A 27,903-nucleotide genomic window follows, 5' to 3' on the forward strand; every position below is an offset into this window, starting at 1 on the left:
ACCTGATCAAAATAAATTTTGAAAAAATTGGCATTAGACATTTTTATTAACATGTATTATTTTCTATAATAATTTCAAACTTTCTGTCTCCTTTGTCCATTTGTTTGTTTTTTTCTCTGTCATTCATTTTTTTTTTTTCCATTTTAATTATTTTAAACTGGGACTTGTAGGTGGCAGTGGGGGAAATAGTCAAAGTGACCAATGGGGAACATCTCCCAGCAGATCTCATCAGCCTGTCCTCAAGGTTAGAATTGCTGAGTCGTACAGGATATGTGTATGTGGGTCCTCACCCTACACCAGAGACCAGTTAAACCCAAAGATGGTCGAGTTCTATGTTTCTTCCTTTAAAACACTTTAAAGGAAAACTTTTTTACACTTCTTGGTGATGGACATTTCACAGATGTTTTAAAGGCCTTTTATGAATATAATATTGGATGATGTTCGTCCCTTCACTGGGCAGATTGAGCTCCTATTGTTACCAGTAGGAGCCCCTGAGGCATGCCCGTAAAGGTAGATTTTATTTCCTATGCATCATTAATATATATTCACATTTAACAACATGCCTAAATACTAAGGCTTGATTTAATACCTCTCCAGGATGTTGTTTTGAACAATGTTAAGGTTTACACGAAACAAAGTTATTGAGAAATTTCTAAGATTTTAAACGTGTGTCTTATTCTTATATTTGGAATTGTTTATAAGTTCTATAGAATCCCTTCAGCAATCATGACTGTAATTTGGGCTTGTATAGGGTTTACAGAGGACCCCCTGCACAAAGCTCGATGTTGTACATTTTTGTACCGCATGCTTTGGGATCAATTTTTATCCCACTTGTAACTAGTGACAAAGTGCACGTTCCTGTGATAAATTTCAGCTGTCTACTGGTGTCTGTATTGTGAAATGCATCTTGTTTCATTTTTCCACCTACTAATCAAAAAGCTTGCTTTGCCTCTCTGACTGTAGTTTGTGTTTTGGATGTCCTCATAATTTGCCAAAATATTTATTATCTAGCATGATTCCTTATCTGAGACATCTTGCTGCCTTTTCATAGCACTGTTAAGAACTGCTTCACTAACAGCTGTCTTAAGGGATTAAGTATGTTCTGATTTTGGATGCATATATTATTTGCCCCAATTGAAATAGACGTCAGCCATTTAACTTTCTAAGTTCCTTGCCATTTAAAGTCCTAGAAAAGTTGCTTTATGAAAAAAGATAGAAATAGAATTAGAATATTAATGTTATTCTCATTTAATATGAGAATGGCCTTGGATGTGTAAAGTAAAACGTGGATGCGTGTTACTGCCAAAATATGGAATCATCATTGTTCATTTAGCATTTGTTTGTCATCATGCTTCTGTATTATTAGATGTGTTTTATAATTTTACAAACATTTATGTTTCAAATGTATACATAAGTAAATTACAAATTGGGAGCAATTGCCAGAGTGAAATTACTGTTGTGACAACAGTAAGGAAAAATACAACTTTCAATGATTGATAGAGTGAAAATATAAATATTGAAAAACTCCAGTTAGGAAAAAGTATCAGCTTTTATGATATTAAAAAAAATAGCCCATGGAGTAAATTGAAGAACTTGCAAAGTTAATTTAAAATGAATCTGCAAAATAGTTGATCAATGACCATTTGTTTTAGTAATTTTCACACATCTTCAGGCCACAAAACTAAGCCACATGCCCATTTCTGAAACTCGGATAGTCTGTTTTGCACATGTACAAATTGGACGTTGATTAGAAAATTCCAAGTGTTTGTAACTTAACAAATTTCTTTCTTTCCAACTTTGAATACACATGTAACCAGAGATTACATTCCTAATTACTTACATGATGTTAATTAGGCTTATTATATAACTGAGTGCTAATAAGATTAGTTTAACTTCAAAATGCTTCTCCTTATAGTTGAGGATCAGCTTATAATGTTGGACTCACTTGTCTACAAGGGCAAGTAAAGTTAGCATGTGAAGCAGCAGAATTTAGATGGTCCAGGAACAGTACCTGTGAAAAGAAGTGGAGAACACAGAACTCTTATACCAGCTACTGCACACCAAACTTTACTAAAACACTGTAGTGAGGACCAATAAAGTAGATCTTCTAGATTCAGGTCAAGGAGCAGTATAGCCAAGTCAGCTGTTTTTAGTTTTAACTTTTGCTGCCACAAGAATCTCCGCAGCAACTTTAAGAAATAGAACAGGAGCAGGAAAAATATGGGAAGAAAAGTGTATATCTACTTTCATTGTAAAATCTGTTCATACAGTCTTTAAAAAGTAGCCTTAAAATTTAAATATTTTGGTTCATATGATCCTATTCATCTTTTTTTAAAAGGATAGTAAATGCAAGTTTTTAGAAGCGGCAATCTGGAATTTTCTAATCAACCACTTTCCTTAACCAATTTACATGTGGGCTATGAGCATGAACTCTCACTTGATATTTTTGAGCTAAAGATAAACCTGGACACAAAACTGTTTTACACTTCAGATTCAGTCTATGTTGTGTCTATATGGATGAACAATTTAAGTGTAATTTGGCAAATTTAATCATTTACAGTATCTTGAAGATCTACACTGATTGTTGTCAGGAAATTGCTTTTGGGTCCTTCTGGCTGAAAAGCTGATCCATGAGTTGTCCTGCATGGGTTCGCTCCATAGCATTTTGCAGTTAGAATGAAAATCATCAAGAAACTAGGCAATTAAAGCTTTGTTTAGAACGAAAGGCTTCAGCGAGTCTGACTATTTAAATAAGTTATTATTATGCTTTCCTTCCCCCACTGAATCTTTTTGCTTTTCAATTTCAAACAATAGTGAGCCCCAGGCCATGTGCTACATTGAAACATCCAACTTAGATGGTGAAACAAACTTGAAAATTAGACAGGTAAGATTTAATACATGGTTATGTAATTGTTGCTATTTTATTACATGGAATCAGGACCTTTATTTCTTACTGTCTTGAGTTGAAGTAATTATATCCAATTGCAGATATTTTCTCATTGAGCCACGAGGAAGAGGTTTTATTATTGGTATCATTAAGTAGCATAGAAGACTCAGACTTATTTATCTGATTAAATATGATCCATCGTAGACATACTATTTGTAACATTTTTAATATTTTATGCAGTAGCCAACACTCTGATGATAATAATAGTAGTAATTAATTCTAAGTGCTTTGATATGTGTTAGCTTACTTATTCACCTGACCCAAATTATTAGGCTTTACCATATTGAAAAGATGTAGCTTCCATTGCTATTCTAAAAGTCTCACTAATCTCAGGGAACAGCATAGATTTTTGTACTTAACTTCTCCTACCATCCCTAGCAGAAAGCAACTGTAAGGATTTTATCTTTTAAAATTTTAAAGGGACTTCAAAAAAATGTGGCACCTAACCACCGGAATGCGTTCTGAGAAATGCGTCTTGAGACGATTTCATCGTTGTGCTAACGCATGGAGTGCACTTATATACACCTAGATGGTACAGCCCACAGCACACCTAGGCTGTATGGTGTAGCCTATTGCTGCTAGGCTACAAGCCTGTACAGCACATTACTGTACAGAACAACATAAGATTAAATTAAGCACAAGAAAAAATGATGCAATAAACACGACATGTATGAGGCTGCTGCCGGCCTAACATGGCATAGGTTTTACAGCAAACTTTTTTGTCTGTAAATACAAAGAGTACAACAAAAAGTATAGCATGGTGAATACATAAACCAGTAATATAGTCATTTATTATTATTAAGTATTATGTACTGTACATAATTGTATGTGCTATACTTTGATATGACTGGCAGGCAGCACACAGTAGATTTCTTTAGCACCGGCATCACCACCACACACATGTGACTAATGTGTTGCATGATGACGTTAAGACAGCTATGATATCAGTAGACAGTAGGAATTTTTCAGCTTCATTATAACCTTATGGAACCACCGTCACAGGCCGTCAGTCGTTGATCAAGACATCCTTAAGTGACGCATGACTCTATTCTCTTGGGCTCTAGGTGAGTGGTGAGAATGACATGTAGGAGAATGGGGATGTGACACAAGTAGGTCATCACAGAGCATCTGAATTCAGGCTGCCACAGGAAGCAGGGCCTGTGCTGTTCCAGGCAGCTCTAGTTGGCTGGAGGGGAGAACTATTTTGGAGTTTTTCTTTTCAATGGACTAAAAGGACAGAAACATAACGACGCTCTTGAAACATCGCTCCTATTCATTTCTCAGCCACTTTCTGAGATTCAGCAGATTCACACTGTATAATGCTAAATATTTGTTTTTGGAAGCAAACAATTCTTGAATGACTTATTTCAAAATATATTTTCAGACTAATTTGTAGTCTCATGTATTTTGGAACTTTCGCAAAAGCTACCCTATTTTTGTGCTAAAACCTGTGTTCAAGTGGAGAAGAAGGTATCCCTTAATTGTGATTTGACAAAGAGAGTATTATATAACGGAGAGAATTGCTCATAAAATAGTGGGGTCTCTTAGATCATAAGCCTGGATGAATTCAGAATACCCCCCTCCCTCCCACAGACAATGTATTTAATACACTCTTTGCTTATCTCAACATTTCTAAACAGGGCTTACCAATAACATCAGAAATAAAAGACATTGACAGTTTGATGAGAATTTCTGGCAGGATCGAGTGTGAAAGTCCAAACAGACATCTCTACGATTTTGTCGGAAACATAAGGCTTGATGGACACGGGTATGTAAAATCTGTCTTCATAACAACAGCATTCACTGTGTCACCGTGTATTGCTGATCGGGTACATAATACTTTCTTGTGCTTTAAATCTGAGCACTCAGAATCTTTTTCTTAAGCACTACTGTATTACTTCTACCCAAAGTCCTTTTGTGAAAATACTAGAGCTTAATTAACACAATAGGTATCGCTGAACACTTCTCCAGGGTTCTGCCAACCTGGCAGTTTGATGTTTTCAGGTATATGACAGGCTTCTGGCATTGCTTAATGGCTTACTTTTTGGCCAGAATCCTTCCGTTATAGGCCTAGCTGTGCAGTCCATGGCCTGGGTCCTTTCCTGTCATCTCTCAATACCTCAAGGAGTTCAGACTCTGCCCCAAAGGAGTCCATTGTACTGGATAAACTCTTCCTGTCGTCTCTGCATAATTGCATATGCATTTGCTAGGCCATGTTATCATTTATATTCATCTTTTGCTGTTACATGCTTCCTGCCCTTTTCCCATCTCCCCCCTCCCTCCTGTTCTTTTTGCTGCTTCTCCCCTCGGTCCACTCAAACAGTACTTAGTAAGCGCCTAGGCCAGTTAGAGATGTTAAGGAGACAGCAACAAACAAAGCAGATAAACATGCCTGCCCTCATGAGCTTACTTTCTTGCAATTAGGGAAGGGCAAACAGGCAAACAATAAAGTGATAAATAAGAAAAGTCTACACTATGTTAGAAAGTGTAAAATGTTTTGGAAAAAAGTCACCCAGGAGAAAGGAGAGACTAGGGAGGGAAGCACTTTTAGTTAAGGTGGTCACAGTTGGCCTCATTCAGAAGGTAACATTTGAGCCAAGGTGATTTGGAGATGAAGAGGTCAGCCATTTGGTTATCTGGAGGGAGAGGATACCAGACAGAAAGAATAGTGACGCTAAGTTGTTAGTTATATCGTTATATCATCTGTAAGTGGGAAAGTGCCTGGAGTAATTGTGGAATTACAGGGAGGACAATGCGGTCGGAGTGGAATGACCTAGGAAGACAGTAACAGAAAGGCCAAGAGAGAACCGTGGGCCAGACCACGCAAGGTTTTGTAGGTCATTGTGTGTTGCTCTGAGTGAAATGGGGATCCAGTGGAGAGTTTTGAGGGAGGAATATCAGCAGTTCAGTTTGGAATTAACAAATTTGTGATGTCCAAATAGAGATGTCAAGGAAGCAGTTGAATATATAAGCCTGGAGTTTGAGATAGAAGTCCAGGTTCATGAAGTACATTTGGGAGTACTTGGCAAGTGGCTTTAGATATTTAAAGCCAAAGAGTGGAAGAAACCCTAAGGGCGAAAGGTAAAGAACCCCAAGGACTGTCCTAAGACTCCACCATTAAGGTTGGGGAAAAAGGGAGAAGAAGGGACTGACACCACCTTGGTAGGACGAAAACCGAGAGAGCATGAAGAAGCTGCTAATGCACATGGAGGGACTAAAGTGGGTGTTATGACGGTCAAGTGCAACCAGGCTGAGAACTGCCAGGTGGATCTCTATTTCCTGAAGATCCTTGAGCTCAGTTAGAACCGGTAGAGCCCAATAAGAGTGAGTTTGAGATAATGGAAGGAGTTCAAAATAGCAAATACAGTAAGTCCTCACTTATATCATCGATAGGTTCTACAACTTTAAGCAAAATGACGTGTAATGAAACCAATTTTATGGTAGGCTAATTGATGTAAACAAGAGTTAGCTTCTGAGGGCATCTCATTAACATTATAACAGAACCACCTTGAATGAAGTGACATTATTCGAGGACTTGCTGCATAGACAAGTTTTTCAAGGAGTTGTGTTGCAAAGTGGGCAAAGAAATGGGGCAGCACCTGGCAGGAATGGTGGGTCTTTCCAGCCTCCCTTCTCCTTCCTCTTGCCCTACCCTCCCTTTTTCCCTGCCTCCCCTACTTTACAGTGTACCTTATCTACCAGGCATTTGTAAGTGGCTAACTAAACGCGTGAGTGCAACCCACCACCCTGAGAGATTATCAGTGCTTCCATTATTTTGTAATTGCATTATTACGAAATTTGAATTCTGAAGGACATTTGAAATATACCCTGAACTGTCATCCTCATTCAGATCTACCAAAAGCTTTCCTGTGATTTTTGAAGTAATTATATTTTATTCTAAAACATGACTTGTGCAGAGTGATCTTCCCATGAACATATGGTTATAGACTAATGATAGATTGGGCCATTTATACAAGTTTCTATAGTCTGACATTCCTAAATGGCCAGCTTCCATTTCGTATCAGTTCCCTAGCAAACTGATGCCAAGCAAATCCATGCAGTGAAAGAGAATCTGTGTATAATTGTGCCAAGATTTAGGGTACAGACAGAATTTATATAATATGCTTTAATTTATATGAAAGGTAGAAATACATTGTCAGTACCTTTCTGTTTGTAGCACATTTGATTTTCACTGTGATTTCCCAGAGCTCTTGGAGCCCCTTTGAATGAGCGTATGTTGACTCTATTAAGGATGAGGGTCTTTGTCTAATGCCAGAAGCTTTGGAATTCCAGCTGTGATGAAAACTAATAATAACTAACACTCGCTGAGTCCTTGTAATTGAAAAGTAGTATTTTTTGCTTTTGAAGAGTTTACACCTAATTCCAATCAATCTACACTACAGATGATGAGGTGACATATATGTGCCCCAGAGCATAGAGCAGCAGCTTCCCAAGAACTTCTTAGAAACCTGCTTTAGGCCGGAAGCCCCTCCAACTCTGAAGTGCACCCCAAATCTTGAGACGTACACAGGAGGGGTTCCCTTCCAGATAGGTCTGAAAGGTATCCTGTTATGCATAAAAATATGAGTTATGGTTGCTGTTTTCTTTTCCTAAATTGGAATATATTGTTTCCTAAGGTTTTACTCATTTAAATGGAAGGCTTTAGGTGCTGTTATTACCTAGTCATCTGGATTGATTTCACTGGAACCGGTGCTATTTGTGTAGTTCCTGAAGGAAGCCTTTTACTGGACATAAAAGCCCACCAGAAATGAAAGCTCAGTCTCACATGCCTCCACTGACAAAGAAATTTTTTTGTCTGGAGACTTCTCTTGGGGAAATTGTTTCCTTCTTTTTCCAGAAGTTATTTTTTATTGTATTTTTCTTCATATTTGTCATTTCTTTTTTGCTTTTTGTCCTTATTATAACGAAGACTTTGTGATAGGAATCCTTGAGCCATTACATTCGGGGTAGTACATTTCCATCAAGAGTCCCACTATAGCTGTGATAGCTTGTACCCTTCTGATACCTCTGTGTGAGGTTATGGCAGCCCACTGTCTACCCTAGCATATAGCCTTGCAACAAACTGACCTTTAGTCATGAAAAATGTGGTTTAAATTATATGAAATGGATAGCCTCAATTTGCTTTCATTTCACTGAAGTGCTTAAGACTTATTACCATTTATTGGACATTTTTTACAGTTCTTGGAGAACTGATTGTCAAATATAATAAAATGAATGGCCTAGAGATTTTAAATACAGGGGCTTATCTTTGGAGGACAGAGATGGCAAGTGTATGGTGAGATCTGTATGTTTATCTTTTCTTAATTCATTAATTTTTATTAGTTACAGGTATACAAAACAATGTAATAGTTAGACATTTCACCCATCCTGTGTGTTTATCTTAACTTGCGTGTTTTTTTAATATTTATTACCGTGTTTCCCGAAAAATAAGACCGAGTCTTATGTTAATTTTTGCTCCAAAAGACACATTTGGGCGTATTTTCAGAGGATGTTTTATTTTTTCAAGTACGACAATCTACATTTATTCAAATACAGTTATGCCATCTTCTTCTGGAACATCGTCATAACGTAATAAATGCATCCATCTGGCTGACGATCTTAACTGGGGCTTGTTTATGGGGTAGGTCTTATTTTCAGGGAAACACGGTATGCACAAAGCTATTTAATTTAAAGGAAGGTGGGGGAGGGGAGCAGATCTCCTAACGTCAGCACTTCCAAGAATCTCGGAATCCTAAATGGACTTACTAAATCGGGAAAAGCCTTAAATAGGCTTGAGAATTAGCCTCTGAATTCCAAAACATTGTCTACTATTCTAGATAGCGAAATTGTGGGAAATGGCTGGTTTGACGTTAAGGAGAAGCAACTAAAACGTTTCTCTCCAGCTGTTCTTCTGTAAGAAAATTATTCTTCTTGGTAAGAAAATTACTTTCCTAAAAATGTGGTACATGTAAGAAGGGTTATTTTAATAACAGAACCGTTTTGGAACTATACAATGCCTGTCAAATTCTTAAGCATTTTAGAAAATGTCATTTCTAATGTCAACATAATTTGTCATAGCACTGTTCCCCTGGGAGCAGATCAGATTCTTCTTCGAGGCGCTCAGCTGAGAAATACACAGTGGGTTCATGGAATAGTTGTCTACACTGGACATGACACCAAGCTGATGCAGGTGGGATTTTTATCTATGAAAACCTCTTGGACCTGAATCTTTTGAACATGGGCTCTTTGTAGCTGGCAGTGCAGTAGTCCCAAACATAACAGACCATCTGTCACAGATTCCTGAGCCCCACTTTAGACATCCAGAATTTCATTGTTTGCTGAGAGGGCCGGCAGTGACTGCACACAAGACTGGCAAGTTTCACCAGCCATCGCCCAGTGCGTTGACCTCGCAATGACTTTGTATATTGGGGCAGAGGCAACATTTACTAACTGTTGCAGTGACTGATTCAAGTTGTCTGTGTAACAGTGAGTGCTCTGCATTCAAGTGTGTGTCTTATAATTTTATTTTAATACAATAATCAAATTTTAGGACTTATTTTCATTTTCTCATAAAATTCAAAGAAAAGCTTGTGAATCAAATGTTGACCATTTTTCCTCAGCAGTATGATGTTAGTTAGGCCATCTTTAATCAGCTTTAATCCTAGCCACTCGTCATGTTTACGCATGTCCCTTCTCTATGTTATAACGTAATCAGTGTTCAGTGGTTAGATTGGTGTGGTAATATAATCAATGTTCAGTGGTTAGATTCAGTTTTAAGATACTGCATGAAAATCTGCTGTAAGGGCTGGTAACTTTGCTCGTTGTAAAGGCACCAAGATGTCATCAACAGGCAAGCAGGACTGCTACCAATGATTCTACTCCTAACCATCCTGTAAATTTTACGAGCCCTCACTTTCTATTGATTATGACAGATTGAATTCTCTGTCCTGTGGATGCCTTGGTTAGCACACATCTAGCATAATCATTTCTTATCATGATATACAGCTGAGGACACTTACTGTTCTTCTTCTTTATAGCCAAGACTGCTTAGATTGCTGCTGTGCAATTACTAAATGCCACCAGAAGTCTGGAAACCAGAATTTTTTTAAATGTTGCCTTCATACTTTGGAATTTCCAGGTCTCTGGGCGGATAGGCCGTCTTTTTGTCTGTCTCCCTGAGCTAAAATGCTCACTAAACTAGAAGCTTCTAGTCTACTGTTTGCTTAAGTAGTCAAGTAAAACACTGTTCATCTTACCTGCCAGACTGCAAAAATCTATGTTTACAAAGAAAAAAAATCTTTTTATGTCTTTCTCTCATTATTATTTTACATCCTCGAAAAAGGCTTAGGTGACATAGTAGCCTTTAGAAAAAGAGGTAGTTAACCTTTGACAGCTTATTATGTTATCTGTATAACTTTCAGGTATCTGTCCATGTCTAGATTTTGAGTTGTGACTTTGTCATCTTCATCAAAATGCTAGATAAACATTACTAAATCATTTGTACACATTTCTTATTACTCATCTTCTTTCTTTTTACAGAATTCAACAAGTCCACCACTTAAACTCTCAAATGTGGAACGGATTACAAATGTACAAATTTTGATTTTGTTTTGTATCTTAATTGCCATGTCCCTTGTCTGTTCTGTGGGCTCAGCCATTTGGAATCGAAAGCATTCTGGAAAGGACTGGTATCTCAATCTACACTGTAAGCATTGAAGTTCTTAGTCACATTTTTTTTTTCTTTCATTAAAACATGTATTTGTTTCATAGCAGCTCTTGGAATTTCCTATTACTTCTAAAAAAAAAAATCTAGTTGCCAAGATAACTGGGCATTTAATCTTTATTTTTCAATGCAGTTTCCAGTGAAAGTAAGTAAAATGTTAGAATCTCTAAAATGTCAGAATTCTTAAAAATATAATGAGCACTCACTCCATAGTAATGTAAAATGTTATTTTATTAATGCTATTTTAATTAATGTTACTAATTTAGTGTTTAAAGATATTTTAACACAGGTAGTTCTATAACTATCTGGTAAAGAAAGCAGATTGAGGATATTTAAAGAACCAAAAGTAGTTTACATGTTTATATAATGTTTAAATTGAATGGCTTTCATTTGAACTCATGAATGCAGTGAGTTCTGTGTTAATGGTCAGCTTGTCTTAGGGCAAGTGTGTGGGAACAGAGCCCCAAAAAGCAGTTTCCAGGCTCTCGGCCTCACATAGAAAGGTGCTGGCTCAGGTAGTAAATGGCCATCGACTGCGATCAAATGGCCATCAGCTGTGGCTAGTTGGCCGTCAGCTGTAACCAGTGAGCCATTGGGCACTAATATAACTGCCATGGCTACGCTAGCAGCAAATGGGGGCCAGCAAGAAGATGGTGGCTGAGCCTGCAAGCGGCACAGTGAGGGTTGAGAATTGTGTGGCTCCTGGTTCCTGTGTCTCCAACCCAGCTGCCAGCGAGAGTATAGTGGTGTGACTCCCCTACTTATGGCTCCGTGGGTGTTCCTTTTTGGCCTCACCATGTCCTGCGTTCTTGTGTGGGGAGCGGGAGCTGAGACCCCGCAGGCTGCCCCGCACGACAGAGTGCTATTAAATAGTTTCTTTTTGGAGCATTTATCCTTGTACTATTGTGGGACTAATGTACCACCCCTAAATATTTCTGGGAAGTGCATTGCCTTTTGATGAGTACTTAACCAATAAATACTTAATTTTCAAAAATGTGAAAACAAATTCTAGTAAACTCTTACAGCAAAATTGATTTTTTCAGTTTATGTATATATTGATTTATATATATATATGTATATTGATTTAGCTTTGTACCTATTCCAAGGTATATTTTACAGTCATTGATTGACTATTTCAACATTAGAACTATTACGACTACCATCAGTTTGTGTCTTCCTATACTTTACAGTATGTTTAGGATAGCTGTTTTGTTTTAATTATTGAAAAGGAAAAGTATAATTTACTTAGGGCTGAATTTACCTGGGGTCCAGCTCTATGTTGTTTTTGCTAGTTGGGTTAGTTTTGCTGCTGTTGCTTTGTTTGCTTTCCAGGCATGCTTTAAAATGGAAATGCTTTTCAAGAATTTTTATAAAAATGATTCTGCCCAATTTAGATTTTACATTTATAAACCCTCAGTCTTGTCCCTGATATCTCTAAACTTTGTGTCTGGAGCAGAATTAGTAATACTGATAGTACTTTCACTTTTGGTACCATTGTGCAGTTCTTATTAGGATTACCATCATATTGTGTATAAATGATGCTATTCCATCTTTAAAAATGTATTTGAGAATAAGGATATGTTATCAGCATCATGTTCCTCCCAAACTATGTAGAGATGCTGTATAATACGGAAAAATTTTGTTATGCTTAAAGTTCTGGTTGATACAAAATAAAATACATAAAACTCTTATTGACTTTCCTTTTACCTCCCCCAACAGATGGTGGTGCTAATAATTTTGGGCTGAATTTCTTGACCTTCATCATCCTTTTCAACAATCTCATTCCTATCAGCTTGTTGGTTACATTAGAAGTGGTGAAATTTACACAGGCATACTTCATAAACTGGGTAAATATGAATTATTCTTTTTTATCACTCTAGACATACGTTTTATCTTTTTTTTTCCTGATACAGTTTTTTGACCTCTCAGGGAAAAAAAATTATACCTTAATTATACCTTACCTGCAAGATGACATTGCAAAATATTTTAGAGCCTAGTATAATTATAACAAATTCATTTGACATGTAAAATCAGTAACAACATCTCATCTCAGCATCCTACATAGAAATGGTAAAAAACAAGTTTATAGACCAGACATCCCTGAGGAAAATAGGTCTGCAGGTCAGGAAACCTATTTTGGGTTTTTTAGTGGTCTTGGGGAAAAGGAGAACCATCGAGTTTGGAGTTAAAATATCCGGACTGTAGTTCTAATTCTATAATTTACTAGCTGTGTGAACTTTGCTAAGCCACTTGACTTCTTTGACACATACTTTTTTGGACACTCATATAGAAACGATAAAACCTGTTTTACCTGCATCTCAACATGGTTATATAGACCAAAGTAATTTCACAACATAGTAGACAGCTTCATAAACAATTGAGCACTATAAAAATTATAGTGTATTCACTAGGAACAACCAGGCTGTCTATCATGTTTTATACATCTAGGTAGTTTATTTTACCACACTGTAAACAATTTCAGCTATGCTTGAATTTTTCTTAATTTTTTAAAAATATTTTTTTTAATCTTGGGAAAATGTGCTGGACATCTGTTTCCTAAATGTTTTGTTTATAAAACATGTTGCTTAGCCTCAGTTTTATTTTTACCAAAGTTAAAATTAATGAATTTATGTAAATTAAATAAATCTTCAGGCCTAATCTCCCTGAAAGTTTAATTTGTCTTTTATTTTGAGGAATTTTGGTATTATCTTTTGATGTTCCTTTTTTATTTTTTTTTCAGTTACAGTTGACATTCAGTATTACTTTACATTAGTTTCAGGTGTACAGCATAATGGTTAGACTGTTATATAATTTATGCAGTGATCCCTTGGTGTCTCTTTATAAATCACTTTAAAAAGTTTTTCAATATGAACAGTGTTAGGATTTTAAAAAATATAACAGATGATACTTATGTAACTCATTATCTTCCCGTGGTAAATGATCCACTTCAACTGTCAGTCTCTTAATTCATTGGTAAAAAATCAGTATAATTTAGAAATCTAAAATGAGCTGCAAGTGGAGCTCGTTTCATGCAGGAGATGTTACTGGAAAATTGTGCAATAAAAATTCATATAAATACAATTAAAATTTATTGACTGTTTCCCACTTATAATAAGAAATAATAAGGTAACTCATTGTGAAAATCCAATAGCTCGTCAATCACTTTACTATTTTTTATTTGGATTTTCAAAATAATGTCGGCTTTAAATAATTATATAATTTTAGTATTGTATGAACCCAGCCGGCTTATACTTTTCAACCACCTTTCTAATATACAGCTATTTTATAACACTCCTGACAGAAGAGATCTTCCTCTACCAGGCAGCTTCTTCCTTATATGGAAGTGAAATTAGCAACTGCCTCCCCTTGATGCTGGTTCTGCCCAGTAGATCTTTCATGAAAATGTCTAATCTTGTTTCCAAATGGTAGCCTTGTAAACTATTTGAACTCGACTGTCATGCCTATTCTTCTATCACATCCGTTCCTCCCAACAAAATACCTTCTATCTCGTTCTGTTCTGCATTTGACATGACTTTCCGACCTAATCCCCATTCCAGTCGCTCCTCTCGGAATCTCACCCAGGTATTTACTATAAAACATGGCCCCTACAACTCAACAGCCTATTCCAGAATTGATAATGCTATTGATCAGTCTGAAATACAGATGTGGAAGAGATCAGATTGGGCCTTTCCATGTGACATGTGAAAACCAATAAACCCTGACTTCTCAATAAAATGTGCTCCTATAGGAAATATTAATTTTTAAAGTATTACTAGTCAAACTTCATAATTCTGGATGCAAAGCAAGTACACGTTAGTACAAAAACTATACATTTCTGTTTGGGTTTTGAGAATGCGTTCATTTTGTTTTCAAGTATATACAATGTCAGAAACTTAACCAAGAAAGTACAGCCCAGTAGGATCCCTTAGGTAATTTTTCCAGGGGTTTGAAGTTTTCATTATTTGAGCAGTATGTAGTTGCTGTTATTTTAGCACTTAGCAGGAAGCACTTAGATTGTGTCAGACACCACAGGAAGCATTTTGTATACATAATCTTAATCCATCCTTACAGTAGGGCCAATAGCTAGGAAATGGTGAAATGATAGTAAACCAGCATCACCTGATTCCAGTGATGTACTCTAACTACCATACTGTTCTGCTTTTACTGTGAAATATAATAGTTTGTGTTCTGTGCTTTTCAGGGAAATCAACTGAAATGGGATAGGGATGGGAATATAGCTCACCACTTAAAATAAAATTTCACTCTATCTCTTATTACCAGTTGTATTCAATGATTTATTTTACATATTTTTTTTAAAGGATCTTGACATGCACTATGAACCCACAGACACTGCTGCTATGGCTCGAACATCTAATCTGAATGAGGAACTTGGCCAGGTAGGTGAAATTGCTTGTTGAGATATTGAAGTGGAAGTCAAATTTGTTGTAATTTCTGCTGTATGTGGCAACTTCGTACAAATTGACAGCTCCTAATTTTCCATTATTTGAATAATCAGCATAAATACAGGTTAGTACATACCTACCAGTTTCATTTTTAGTGAATGAAGTTTTAAAAACATTATTTAAAGCATATTTTGCTCTCTGATAAGGTATTACACTGAGGGATATACTTCAGTATATAATCTGATTAGTAGTCAAGTATTGGCTGTTTTTGAGTTATAAACCTTTAGTATTAAAATTGTTCATAGGTTTTGACCACAAAGGAAGAAAAAATTAAATTGATCAATGAAGTTTTATGAGTCGAAGTATAATAGTAGTCAAACAGGAATTTTAGATTTATAATTCATACAGCATTCACATATATGTGTATATTTGTAATCCATTTATACATACTAGCTGAGAAAAGATTTTTTTTTATAACATTGCTATTTGCTCTTATTTTTCAAGAAACATTTGGACCAGAATTATTCTTTTGCTTGTCAATTCAAATGTTGTATAAAGTTAATTGCAGAAGCTATTGCCAATTCTATAATTGTTTGTTATGTGGAAAATGCCGATAGATGTTTGAATGTTAGGTAGCAGTAATAGCTCTTTCTAGTGGTAATTCAGACTATATTAAGACAGATTTCCATATGACTAGTTCTTCTAATATCTTGATCATCTTCAGTGTTCATGTATGAAGTGATTCATTGCTGAAATACTAAAAAATATAGTTGAACATAATAATGTGCAGAAAGTAGTCAATTAATAGTATTCTTTGTGCCCCTACTATGTAACAACATTGATAAAAAGAATAAGGAGTTTTCCCCCCTCTGTAAGAGACTGACATAAAATTACTTCTGAAATTTTAATGAGAAACTTCAAACTTTTTTTAGGTAAAATACATATTTTCTGACAAAACTGGTACTCTGACATGCAACGTCATGCAGTTTAAGAAGTGCACCATAGCTGGAGTTGCTTATGGGTGAGTTTCCCTTCCTTTAATTAGAGTATGAAATACACATTTAAGTAGTGCTAACAGTTTGGTACATTTTGAGAGTTCTTTTAGGGGAGATTATTTTTTTAATCTAGAAAGCAACTGTTTTAATTTCAGCATACATGTATGTGTTGCATTTTATATGGAAGTATTGCTTTTCATTTGGATTTACCTATGAGGTCGGGGCTCTGCCCTGTAGTATTTCCGTGTTTAGAGCTGTCAAAGGTCTCCATCTGGCTCTGGTAATAAGGTTCAAATACACTTCCCTCTACCTTCCCTCTAAGTTAGAGCTTGCATGTGATGGGAACATGCAGACTGTCCGTGGGCACTTTTCAAGTGAAAACATTGCTGTTTCTCTGATAGTTGTCCCTTTGATTCGTTTTTGTCTTTTATCATCTTTCCTCTTTGCAGTCACAGAACAGTTTCAATACTGGATGACAGGAAGGAAATAGGGACATGAAACTCTTAAATCAAATCCGGGGGTAATGAGTATCATCAAAACATTTAATCTGTCTGTTATTGTCCCATAGAATGTGCTATTGGGCACTTATGTATTCTTACATCGAGGTATGCCTGCCAAAACTGTTCAGAAGCTTTTTCTTTTTAGATACTTTGTAGGGTAAGGTGAAAAAATTAACTTCTGCCTTTCCTAAGAAAACATGATCAGAAGGTGAAACACCCTCCTGGTTGATTGACAGTCATCTGTTACCAAATTTTCCACCCATTTTTATCTACAAGTGAGACTGGTAAATATCTGTCCCTTAGCCAGACAAGCAACGGAGCTTGCTTTTGGGTTTTCTGGCCTATCCCCACTCTTCCCCACTCACACTCTGTCTCCAGGCACTAAGCTAGTATAAAAATAGTATATTGAATTCTGAGAATGCCTTAGTTAAAATTTTAAGGAACCATTTGGTAAAAAATTCTAAAAGCATATGATGACTCCTACACTCACTGTCTACAAAGAGAAATAGATGGAGGCAGATATACTTGTTCTTCGGGTTAGCAGAGAGTGTGACTAAAAACGGCTTCAAACTGTGTAAATGAAGCTAAAAAGACATTTGATTGAATGGCTTTTTCACATTGTAAAGACAGGCTGTTCGTGTGAGAAGCATCCTGACAATTTGCAGGGCAGAGTGCGATTGTTCATCTTTCCTCTTTGTCTGAAGATCTAATTCCCTTAGACAGAAGAGCCACTCCTCGCTCCAACCCCAAAACTGCTACAGACCTCACTGTTTAGTCAGCTGCTGGAGCAGGAGAGGTACAGCCATACTTTGTGACATCATGTGTATTCGACCCACATTATCCCAGATGGGAAAAGGAAAGTCCTGTTGTGATTCTAGAGTTTGTGGCATTATACCTGCTGACAGATTTATAGTTATAGAGGTTTGTTTTTACACAAATTCTGCATTCATTCATAAATGTGATTTTTTTAAGAGCGATCGCTTTTAATAATTGACATCCTTTTTTATTTCGTCTCATTTCTAATTGAATAAGCAAGTTCTTCAAATTAGTGAGATTCCTGATTGTAAACTTACCAGAACAGAAAGCTGGAATGATACCTAGCTGGTCTTTTCTCCTGCATTTTATCTGGGTTTTTTTCTTATTTTTGGGTAAGTCCTTAAATACTTGCAAGCAGTAGTTTTCAAGAGCAATGTTCTTCCTGTATCTATTGGTGATATTGTCAATAACAACTGTATCATGGTAACATGGGTTTGAGACTAGTAAATATCAAAGTAGTATTAGGAGTTAAGAATTGTCCTCATTTAGATTAAGTTTCCAGTGAAACAGATTTCCTCTTGAGAAAATGACCTTTGTTAATGTTGAGGTGTAATCATAAGACATGAGTTCTAGTCACAGCTTTGGCACTAATTCACCATGCAACCCTAGACAATTCCTTTCAAATATTCCAAACCCTTTAAAATGAGGGTAGTGAGACCAGATGATCTTTAAGGTTCTTTTTTTCTCCCAGATATAAAATTCTAATGTATTTAGAAACTAAAAAAAATAACAATAACGTTCCTTTGTTTGCAAATTTTAACTATATAAATGGAACTATGGTTCTCCTTTGGATGCTGTATCATGCTTCTAAGAATGCCAGAGCCTTGTTGAGTGGAGCTTGTTGTTAAAATGCTTCCAATAATCATGTGTAGGTTGTGGGTGTGCTTTTATGTAGGATCCTTAACCCTGAATGAGTTTTTAATCAACATCCTCACCCCAAACATCCTGATGAACACTTGGATTGTCAGCATTGTAGAGTTGTTAACATAGGAAGGCTTTGGAGAAACCGTCAAACTTCAGACTGCTCAGGTGTTTACAGTAGAAGGCACACCACTATTACTTAATTCTGCCAAACTCCACAGGAAAAAGTAATTACCATCAGCCACCTCTCTGTGGGAATTTCCTTGGGTTATAGGAATCCAGACAGGGAAATAACAGGCTGTCACTATTCCATTTGCCCCACAGCGGTGTTTTTAACACTTGTTTAATATGGGGAACCATTAGATAGGTGCACTTCTAGCTCCAGCAGAAGAAAGCATGGTGTTTATCCCCCCAGGAAGTGACAAAACAAGGAGAATAACACAAATTTTCTCATACTAATAAATGCCTTTGGGGCTATAATTTCAGAGCTGGTGCTTTTTAAGAATTTGTAAGAAGTAAGATAAAACCTACTTTTACCCTAAGTAGAGTCAAAGGTGAGTTCTCTGGACTTCTATCACTTTGAGGGACAAGTTTGATCATATAATCTTTGCCTAGTTCTGTGTATTCCACAGGTTTGTAAGAAGATACTATTTAACACTTGATGCTTTTTAGTCTTGGTCAATTTTCTCTCATTTCATATAACATTTGCCCCAAATTGGATTCATGGTGGGCAATGAAATAAAAAGATTTGCACACACTGACCGATGGTAATTACTTTGTAGAGATCAACTTTGTATCAGAGATGCCACCATGCTTAAATTCATTAGAGTGTTTTAGTAGATCATTTTTCAGTTAAATGTAAATGAATTGTGATGTCATTTATAAATTTAACTATTACAAACTAGATATACTGTTAAACAATTAAAGTATCATTTTAGCAAATTGTTTCCTATAGGGAATAAATCAGTTTTATTGTAGTGACTTCAAAGCGAGGAATAGATAAGGAGGCTTTTATGTTCGGTGGCTGGGATTCTCAATATACATAGTGAGTATTCTAAGCTACAATCACGAGTACCATCTTTGTCAATTATTTAGACCTTACTGTTTGAATGACCTGATGAGTTGGGCAAGACTAAACATGATACAATCTCTAAAGTTCAAAAAAAAAAAAAAAAATTCTTTTAAGCAAACTAAACAGTGCTTTTTGTGTAGACAAATCATTTAATCAGTATTAAAAACATTTCATAGACATTTTCCCTTTAATTGAAAAATGAATGGTTTTGGAAGAAACCTTTATATATGAATACAGTAGGTGAATAGCTTTACATGACAATATATTTTTTTAGCATTATGGTTACTGAAAGGATCAGCTACTTCTTTAACACCAGGAAGAGACCGACCAGGAGAAACCTCACAATTACCATAATGCTTAGCCCCAAATCTAATTATAACTAACAGACTTACCTTAATACTCACTATGACTGGTGGCGAAAGCTGGATGAACATCATTACTTGTTTATTTACATACCTCAGCAAATGTTTGTCTTGTATGGATGGGGCACTTCGTTAGATGATGGGGCTATAATGATCAACAGAATGATCGTGGTTCCCGCCTTCTCAAGTTAGAACCTAATAGGGGGGTTACAGATGTTAATCAAGTAACATACAGACAAATATAAAATCCTAACACTGTACAAAGGTCTACGTGAGTCTGGGATTGGGGTTGATCTAATTACAGAGGTCAGGAACTGCCTTCTGAGGAAGTGATACTGGAGCTGATGTCTAAGAATGCGTTTGATTAAGTGAAGAACTTACCAAAAGCAGATTTAACAGCACTGACATGCCAACAAAGGCAGACAACCAGACAGGGAGGACACACATCCCAGGGCTGCTTGAGAAACTCATACAGACAGGAGCAGGAGCAGGTGTGTGGGTGGCCTGCTCATCATGCTGAATAGCACTCAGCATCTGCCAGGGCTGGACCACACTGGGGTGAGGGACTCTGAGCCGTGAGCGCTGTGGTTTTTAGCTGCAGAACTGGAGAAGCAGTGCCCCTTCCTTCTCCTGGTTTGTGAAGCAGGGGCTGCTGTACAACACCAGTGCAACTTGGCAGCACCAGCTCTCACCCCCACCCCTGTAGAGTCTGGGGGCTGGAGTCCAATCCTTGATGTTGATCAGAATTGATTGCTGTAAGCCCTGCCACTGCCCTTCCTGGGAGTCCAGCCCATAAGGGGCTTGGTTAGCCCTTCTTCTCAAGCATCTACAAAAGTGGGTTAGGAGATAGAGTCGTGAGTAAAAGGGACTGCCATCATTGTCGTTGGAGTGCACTAGAGGCAGTTCAGTGCTTTGGAGCTAGACAGGTGCCTTGGAAAGATGGGGCCCATATTATGGCCAGTTCGGTGGAAAGGTAAAGAGAGTGGTTACCTAAGGAATGAAAGGATCCCAATGAAGTCAATTGTACAGCTGTCAAAAATAACAATGATTCTACATTTGTACTGAACTCTGCATTTTTTTAAATTTACCTATAATATATTTAATTAAAAGGAAAAATATTGAATGGACATATATAATGAAAGAAATGGGAGATAAGAAAATCTGCTCTAGTTGCTAAAAGAATAGATCGTAAATGTTTTCAACCACACAAAAAGAAATGGTAATTATGTGGTGTGATGGAGGTGTTAGCTAACATTAAGGCGGTAATCATTTTTGCAATATATACATGTATCAAATCAACACACTTAAACTTACACAGTGTGATATGTCAGTTATGTCTGAATAAAGCTGGAAAAAATGAACAATAAAAAAGAAATTTAATAAATACCTACATGCATACATAAAAGAAAATCTGCTCTGTCGTGTATTATGGGCCACTTCTGATGAATACATGATTGGCTGGTTAAAATTAAAGCTGTGCATCAATCAAACTTTCTTAGTGAGCTAGTGAATGAAATTAAGGTATTGACAAATGTATTTTCTGTTTGAGATGGCAAATGGTTTAATAACTGCATTATGGTTTAAGTGAAAACTTTTGAATCTCAGTTCATCTTAAAATGTGGTTCCATTTAATTATGGAAATGTAATTTTACTTTAAATACCTGCTTAAAGAACCGTCACCTCATGGCAGTCAAATTTACTTCTAAAATATATTTGGCAAATTGTATCTGTGTGATAATTTGTTCCTAGGTATTAGCATGATTGTTTCATTAAAACACTTTGTTCTGATTATGCAATATGTGATTGATTTTCTATTGGCTTTTGCTTATTTTTAAACTGCTAAGTTCAAATATTTCCTACTGAACACTGAAGTCTGTGCATAATTTCAGTAAATTTCATGGTGAAGAGGCAAGTTGGCTATCCAGTTATAGAATAACTTTGTAAACCTGTTTAGTTACCATAACTCATCATTCTGCTTACTATACTAACAGTCATTCTTTCAGAATCAACTAGGAGTTCATTTTCTTAACTTTTAGAGATCTATCTTTTAGTACTTCCCATATTCACACTTTTGTTTCCAGCCTTTCTGTGATGATTTTTCCTCTCTTTCTGTCCCTCCTCTTGCTTTCTGAAGCCATGTCCCTGAACCTGAGGATTATGCCTGCTCTCCTGATGAATGGTAAGCTGCATGGAGCTTTCTGTCTCATTGATTCCTTTAAAAGGTTTACATTGTCCTGTTTTGTTAGACACATTCACTACTTTTGAGAAAAAGCATTACTGATCGGCTAGGGCAACAGTGCTGTAAAGTAGGCAGCTGCTGAAATTCATTGACTATCCTTGATTTCCTATGGAATGACCTTTAGTCATTTTATCAAGCTTTAAAAGTTAGGCTTCTCAAAGTTTCACATTATGTATCAATAATTAAGTCTGTAATGATCTACTGGGTTCCATCCCTGGGCTATGGACACCTACGATTTCAGTTAAAACTCCGGAAGCTTTGAATTATTTAGCTCAGCACTGCCACCTTCTGCCGCTACAAAAAGAACTACAAAAAGATGCCACTGAAACTTCCCCAAGCAGCGGAAATTTCCTTTACATTTCTTTTCATTAATTCACTAACTCTGTTTGGGAGCTAGAAAATGAACTTTTTTTTTTTTTTGATGAAATGCCTGGAACAGGTGTTGGAAGACTATGCTGCCAAGCACTAGAGTTAACTGGAGTATAATTAACTTTAGAATTATTAAAGATGGAATTTTATGTTTAATTTTAATACTTTTGGGAGTTTGGGTTCCTTTTATTGTAAAACTCCCCCTCTGTGGATTTACATTTTCATTTAGAATAGTAGAAGTTTATTTTGATATTTTTATAATTCATCATGATTTGGTGGCAAATGAAATTTCAGAAAACAGATTCTTTTAAAGCTGGTGACTGTAGAAAACATTGTGGCTTTATAAAGTGGTGACATTTTTATTTTTGAGTTACATATGTGTTTCATGGTTAAGCCACATTTCCAATATGCATGGAAGTCCAATGACATTTAATATTTTTCAACTTAGGTTTTATTTCAACAAACTGGAGATTTGATAACAATTTGCAGTAAACCACATGATACCTAGAGTTACTGACAGAGACAGCGAGCTGTTTGGTTCATGTGACAATTGATGGGTCATCACATTTAAGCTCATTGCTTAGAGTGTCAAGCATTTTAACACCTACAGACAACTGAATGATTTTTAATATTTTTTTTAAATGTGCCAAAGTATCTTACTGTTGGTGGATAATTCAAATTTAATGATGTAGCTATTCCTTTTTATTTAATCCTTTGAGAATATAGCTAAAATTTTGACTATATCTTTTTTATTTGTTACTTTTCTATGGCATTAAGATAATTCTCATTTTAAACACTACTCATTAATGTAGAATTAATACACATTTTTCTAAGAAAATTTATTTATTCTTAAGAGAAGGAAATTGCCTTTACCATATTTTTATTAAGATACAATGGAAATGGTAAAAATTGTTGGTTTACTCGGGTCATTTAAAATATCCTACTTTTGACAGAGTTTGTTTCATGACTTTTATCATTGTTGTGAAGAGAATGTTATTTTATCTAGCTTAATAAGTTCCTTTTGTAAAACACCCTGTTGAAAAATTTGATATTGGATACTCTAAACAAGTTAACTCCAATTTAAAAAATGTCAGCGTCTTCATAAATTGTACAATTCCACTTGCAGTTACATGTTAACTTAAATATTAATGATATTTTTAAGAATAAACACTAGGGAAGGCTTTTGCCCCCTTTATAATATAGTGAGCTTTATTTCAAATAGCTGCTTGGATTCCCCATCTGTCGAATAGTAGGACTGTAGACCTGCAAAGATGAAGGAATAGATATTTTTTGAGCTTCTGTTGTGTCCTGAGACCTGTGCAGTGGTCAAGGAAGCGGACTTTGAATTCTGACCACACAAGTTCACATCCTTGATCCTTCTGGTGCCTTTGAACAAATTGCCTAATCTCTCTGCCTGCCTGTTCTCATCTGGTAGAATGTGGACATCAGAGGGAGGTTGTGAAGATGCAGCGAGATCTGTTCTTACAGGGCTTAGAAGAGTGTTCGATATAGTAAGCTCACAGAGAGTCTTAGCTCTGCTGTCTCTCATGACGTATTTGAGGAGTCGTGATTGACATGACTATTTTAAAGTTGGTGAAATTTAGGCAAAGAAGCTAGTAAGTAACTTGCCCCAAAGCATACAGCCAGTAAACATGGAAGCCAGAGTTAACACCGTGTTCAGGCTGGTTCTAAGGTAGGTGCTGCTCACATTTCATCCTACAGACTTTAAAGAACTTTGGAGGATATATGCTTTTAGAGCATAAGATATCTTTACTCTATGTTATTTTAGTTTTTCTTTGTTTCTTTCTTGTTTTGTTAAGGTAACAAAAGGAGGTAAAAGTTAACTGACGTGAGAAAAGTTAGCACGGGGTTGGGGGACAACTTTGCACATTCACAAAGTTGACATCCCCCCAATTTCCTCCAATTGGTTTCATGTTGTCAATGAAACCAGTATCACAAGTGTGAGCCTGGGTGAATCCTGTGCTCCGGGCACCTGACCACATCTTCATGCTGCTGGTCTGCAGGGGTAAATTAGAGAGTGTGATGACTGTATGTCCAAAATCTGAAAGTTCATTCCCTTCTGTCGGAAGCTTCACTTTGCAGTGTGAAGTTCATTGAATTCTGTATATAAAACCTGTGTCCTGTGTATGTTTTGCTGCCCTACTTGAACCGTATTCACCACAGTGAATGTCAAGTTAAAAAAACACAAAATAACACTTGAATGTATGTAGGTTATTTTACATTTAGTTGAATTTGAAGGCAAACCCGTAATGTATTATACTCTTTCAAGCATACTCTCTTGACATTAAAGATAATTGGATGATGGCTATAGCTCTACTCGCTTGAATATATTAATATAAATAGTTGAGAGAAATAAAATCATTTTCCAGCTTACTCCAAAATTGGCATGGTGTTCTTGTCATTTCCAAGTACAATAACTAACATAACCTTACAGATTAATTCTTTCTATTAAAAATCTACCACTGGAGGAAAAAATTTGCTATTCTCAGCATCCATGTTGCCCTAAGACACGATTATTTTCCAAAATTGTATATTTCCATAACCAGATTTTTCTTTTTCTCATGTTTATTGTGGAAAATTTCAAGCACAAACAAAAGTAGACAGCTGTACCCATCCACTCACTTCAATAACAAACAATATCAATTTCTATTAATCGGTATCTTTCCCTCACTATTATTTTAAAGCATATTCCAGATAACATATTTGTTTTTCTTAACTATTTAAGAAATAGTTCCACATTATTCTTTCTGATAGTTTTTTGCCTTTTAAGTTAATACTACTAGTGAGGGTGATTCTCTAGAAGGATTACCTTAAAGTGTTCTGTGTTTAACCATTTCACCGTGACTTTTAGTATTTTAATATTAGTGGATAGTACTATTTTCTGATTTATTTATTTTCTCATTTCATTCTGGTATACAATTACATATGGAATGATTGGTATTTCTTTATTTTGCTGTAGCAGCTAGGCTCGCTAAAACATTCCTCCAGGTGTGACTGCATAATAATGAGATCTAATGCATCCAAATTAGTGTTAGTCTTCAAAGCAATTTGACAGGTAATTTATTTATTCCAATGAAGCAGCTGTTTCAGAGAATGTTTTGGAACTCCTGTTCTGTAATTGCCTTCGGAAATACTATGAGCCACACGAAAAGCAGGTCTCATTTCTTTGGTTAAAACCAGTGTCCAACAGAAATATTATTGGATTCAATCACTTGTTCATATTCTTGAACTTGACCAGACCTGACTCTGAATAACAAATTTATTTCTAAATATTTAAGTCTTCCTTTAAGGAATTTTGATTCGGAACCAGTAGAACCATTTAAAAGCGGAGGTACAGATCCTTTGAAAAGACAGTGCTTCGCAATCACACGGCCTATTGTCTTCCTGTGTGTGCATGTGTGTAGTGTGTATAATGTGTACGTTTAGTTTACATGTAAGGTGTATCATTTATTTCAGGTGGCTGACATGGATTTTGTTCTTGTTTTTTTATTTTTCATTTTGATTTATTTTTTAAGTTCATAATGCATTATCATGTTACAAATTCAAAGGGTGTAAGGAGGGAGAGGTTTTCCTCCCTTTCCTGTCTTAGAGCCCTCCATTTCCCCTCCCAAAGGAAGCCAGGGTAAGCAATTTCAAATGTGTCTTTCCAGATCTATACATGCATGGATTTTTTTCTCTCATATTGTTACAGAAAGTGAAGCATACTGCACAGTTTATCAGTTTTTCTTCTGACAGTGCATCTTTGAGATTTGTCCGTATTTCATGAAGATCTAACCATTTTTTGGTATCGTATTCAGTTGTGTGGATGTAACACAATTCTTTAAGCAGCATACCAGATAGAATTAGGTTATTTCTAATCTTTTGCTATTAAAAATGAACTGCAACGAATGAATTTGTATGCATAGCATTTTGCACCAGCTAGATGACTAGTATAAATTCCTAGAACTGGAATTACTGGATCAAAGGATACATGCATTTTAAAGGTTGATAGAAATTGCCCAATTGCCCTTGTTAGAAGTTGAACCAATTTTCCTTCTTACCAGTGATAATATTTAACTTTTTCCATAATCACAACCGCACAGAGTTGTCAAACTTTATTTCTGTCAAACTTTATTTCTGTCACATTTCAATTTCATTTCTTTCACAAAGGATTAGGCTGAACTTATTTTTAAGGCCAATTGTATTTTCTTGTCTATGAACTGTGTTTTTATATCACTGTTCCACTGCATTGTTGATTTTTTTTTCTTATTGATTTCTTATTAGTTCCTTTTATTTTCTGGAAATGAACCCTCCATATATTAGTTGGAAATCATTTTTCCCAGTTTGTTGTTTGGCTTTTAACTTTGCAGTAGTTTTTGCTCTACAGAAACGTAGCTTTATGCAGTCAGATTTATCTACTTGTTTTGTTTTTTGAATTATGTATAACACTTAAGCTTTTTCCACTCCTCAGTTACTTTTTAATTTTTGTTGTATCTTTAGTACTTTTATTAAATTGTTCATCCTTCTGGAGTTTATTTTGGTTTAAGATGAAAAGTATGGATCTAACTTTTTTCTTTTTTTTTTTTCTGGTGACCCTCTTGTTGACAAAAATTTTGAATTAGAAAAAAAGTCATAGTTCATACTGTCATATAGGAAAATAGGTAATACCAATTAAGCCTTATACATTCTGAATTCTCTGTTAATTTTTATTGCAATGGGGATTCTTCAGTTTTATATGATCAGAAAATAATTATTTACAATGTGTCATAACGTTTAAGTCAACCTTCAAGAAGCTGCAAATTATATGATGTTATGGGCTCCTGGCTCATTGTTCTCCTTACCTTTGCAGACTCCCTACTGATTGGTTTTTTGCAAAACTCTGTGATTTCTTTGTCTCCTTGCGAGCAAATTACCATTTGAAAATTTTCTACGGAAAAAATTTAATAAAATGTTGGTGTATTTTCATTTGTGAGCAGTTTGCAAATTCAGGTAGTTTTGTCAACTGTCAGTTTAAAGTATTTTACTTTTAATGCAGGTGGTTCTTATTTTGAAATGACAGGCGCTTCCTCATGTTATCTGTTTACTTTTACTAAAAGTGAACATTTTGTAAGATTTTGGAGAGGGGCAATGTGAGCTCCGTGCCTGAGTTGCTCAACCCAGGCTATGTGATTAGCAGATGAGTTGTTTATGGCTTTTATGGTCTTGGAAGGGAAGCTGTGTTCTGGAAGAAGAGTTCGTATGTAGCATGATCCGTGGTGGAAGCCTTCGTGGTGAGGGGAGGGGAGGATGTGCCCACGTAAATATTGCAGTTGCATATCTAGTGGTATGTGCTACAAATACATTTGAAAGTTATATCAATTATGGTAGCTGTGATTTATGAAATGAAAGAATTACTGGTGAAATTAATAAGACATATCTTCAGATTTATAAAGGCTTTCAGTCTGAAATTCTTTGAAAAGAAAATAGACTTCTACATACAGGATGTTACTGTGAATGTTCTTTGACATTTCAATTAACCTAACAAATAAGTAGGAAAGTATTACTATGAACCACCAGTGAATACATTTTAATAATAGGGAGATTTCATGGAACCCAAATAATAAACTATTTTTAAGA

The 27,903-nt window shown here is 35.9% G+C and overlaps 1 protein-coding gene across 7 annotated transcripts in view; it reads left to right on the top strand.

The window, feature by feature from the left end:
* ATP8A1 (ATPase phospholipid transporting 8A1) overlaps positions 1-27,903 on the top strand; it is a 214,387-nt gene that overhangs the window by 61,056 nt on the left and 125,428 nt on the right. For 3 of the 7 annotated variants that reach the window (XM_033105824.1, XM_033105820.1, XM_033105826.1), the window contains 8 exons: positions 2,815-2,884; positions 4,588-4,715; positions 9,026-9,137; positions 10,487-10,652; positions 12,390-12,517; positions 14,990-15,067; positions 16,006-16,094; positions 21,814-21,858. In XM_033105824.1, the coding sequence (XP_032961715.1) occupies positions 2,815-2,884; positions 4,588-4,715; positions 9,026-9,137; positions 10,487-10,652; positions 12,390-12,517; positions 14,990-15,067; positions 16,006-16,094; positions 21,814-21,858 (816 nt within the window). Of the gene's footprint in view, positions 1-170; positions 245-2,814; positions 2,885-4,587; positions 4,716-9,025; positions 9,138-10,486; positions 10,653-12,389; positions 12,518-14,989; positions 15,068-16,005; positions 16,095-21,813; positions 21,859-27,903 lie in introns of all 7 variants that reach the window. The other 4 variants (XM_033105822.1, XM_033105821.1, XM_033105825.1 and 1 more) reach the window with 2 other exon arrangements.

Source organism: Rhinolophus ferrumequinum, chromosome 5 (genome assembly GCF_004115265.2).
Source record: "Rhinolophus ferrumequinum isolate MPI-CBG mRhiFer1 chromosome 5, mRhiFer1_v1.p, whole genome shotgun sequence".
NCBI lineage: Eukaryota > Metazoa > Chordata > Mammalia > Chiroptera > Rhinolophidae > Rhinolophus > Rhinolophus ferrumequinum.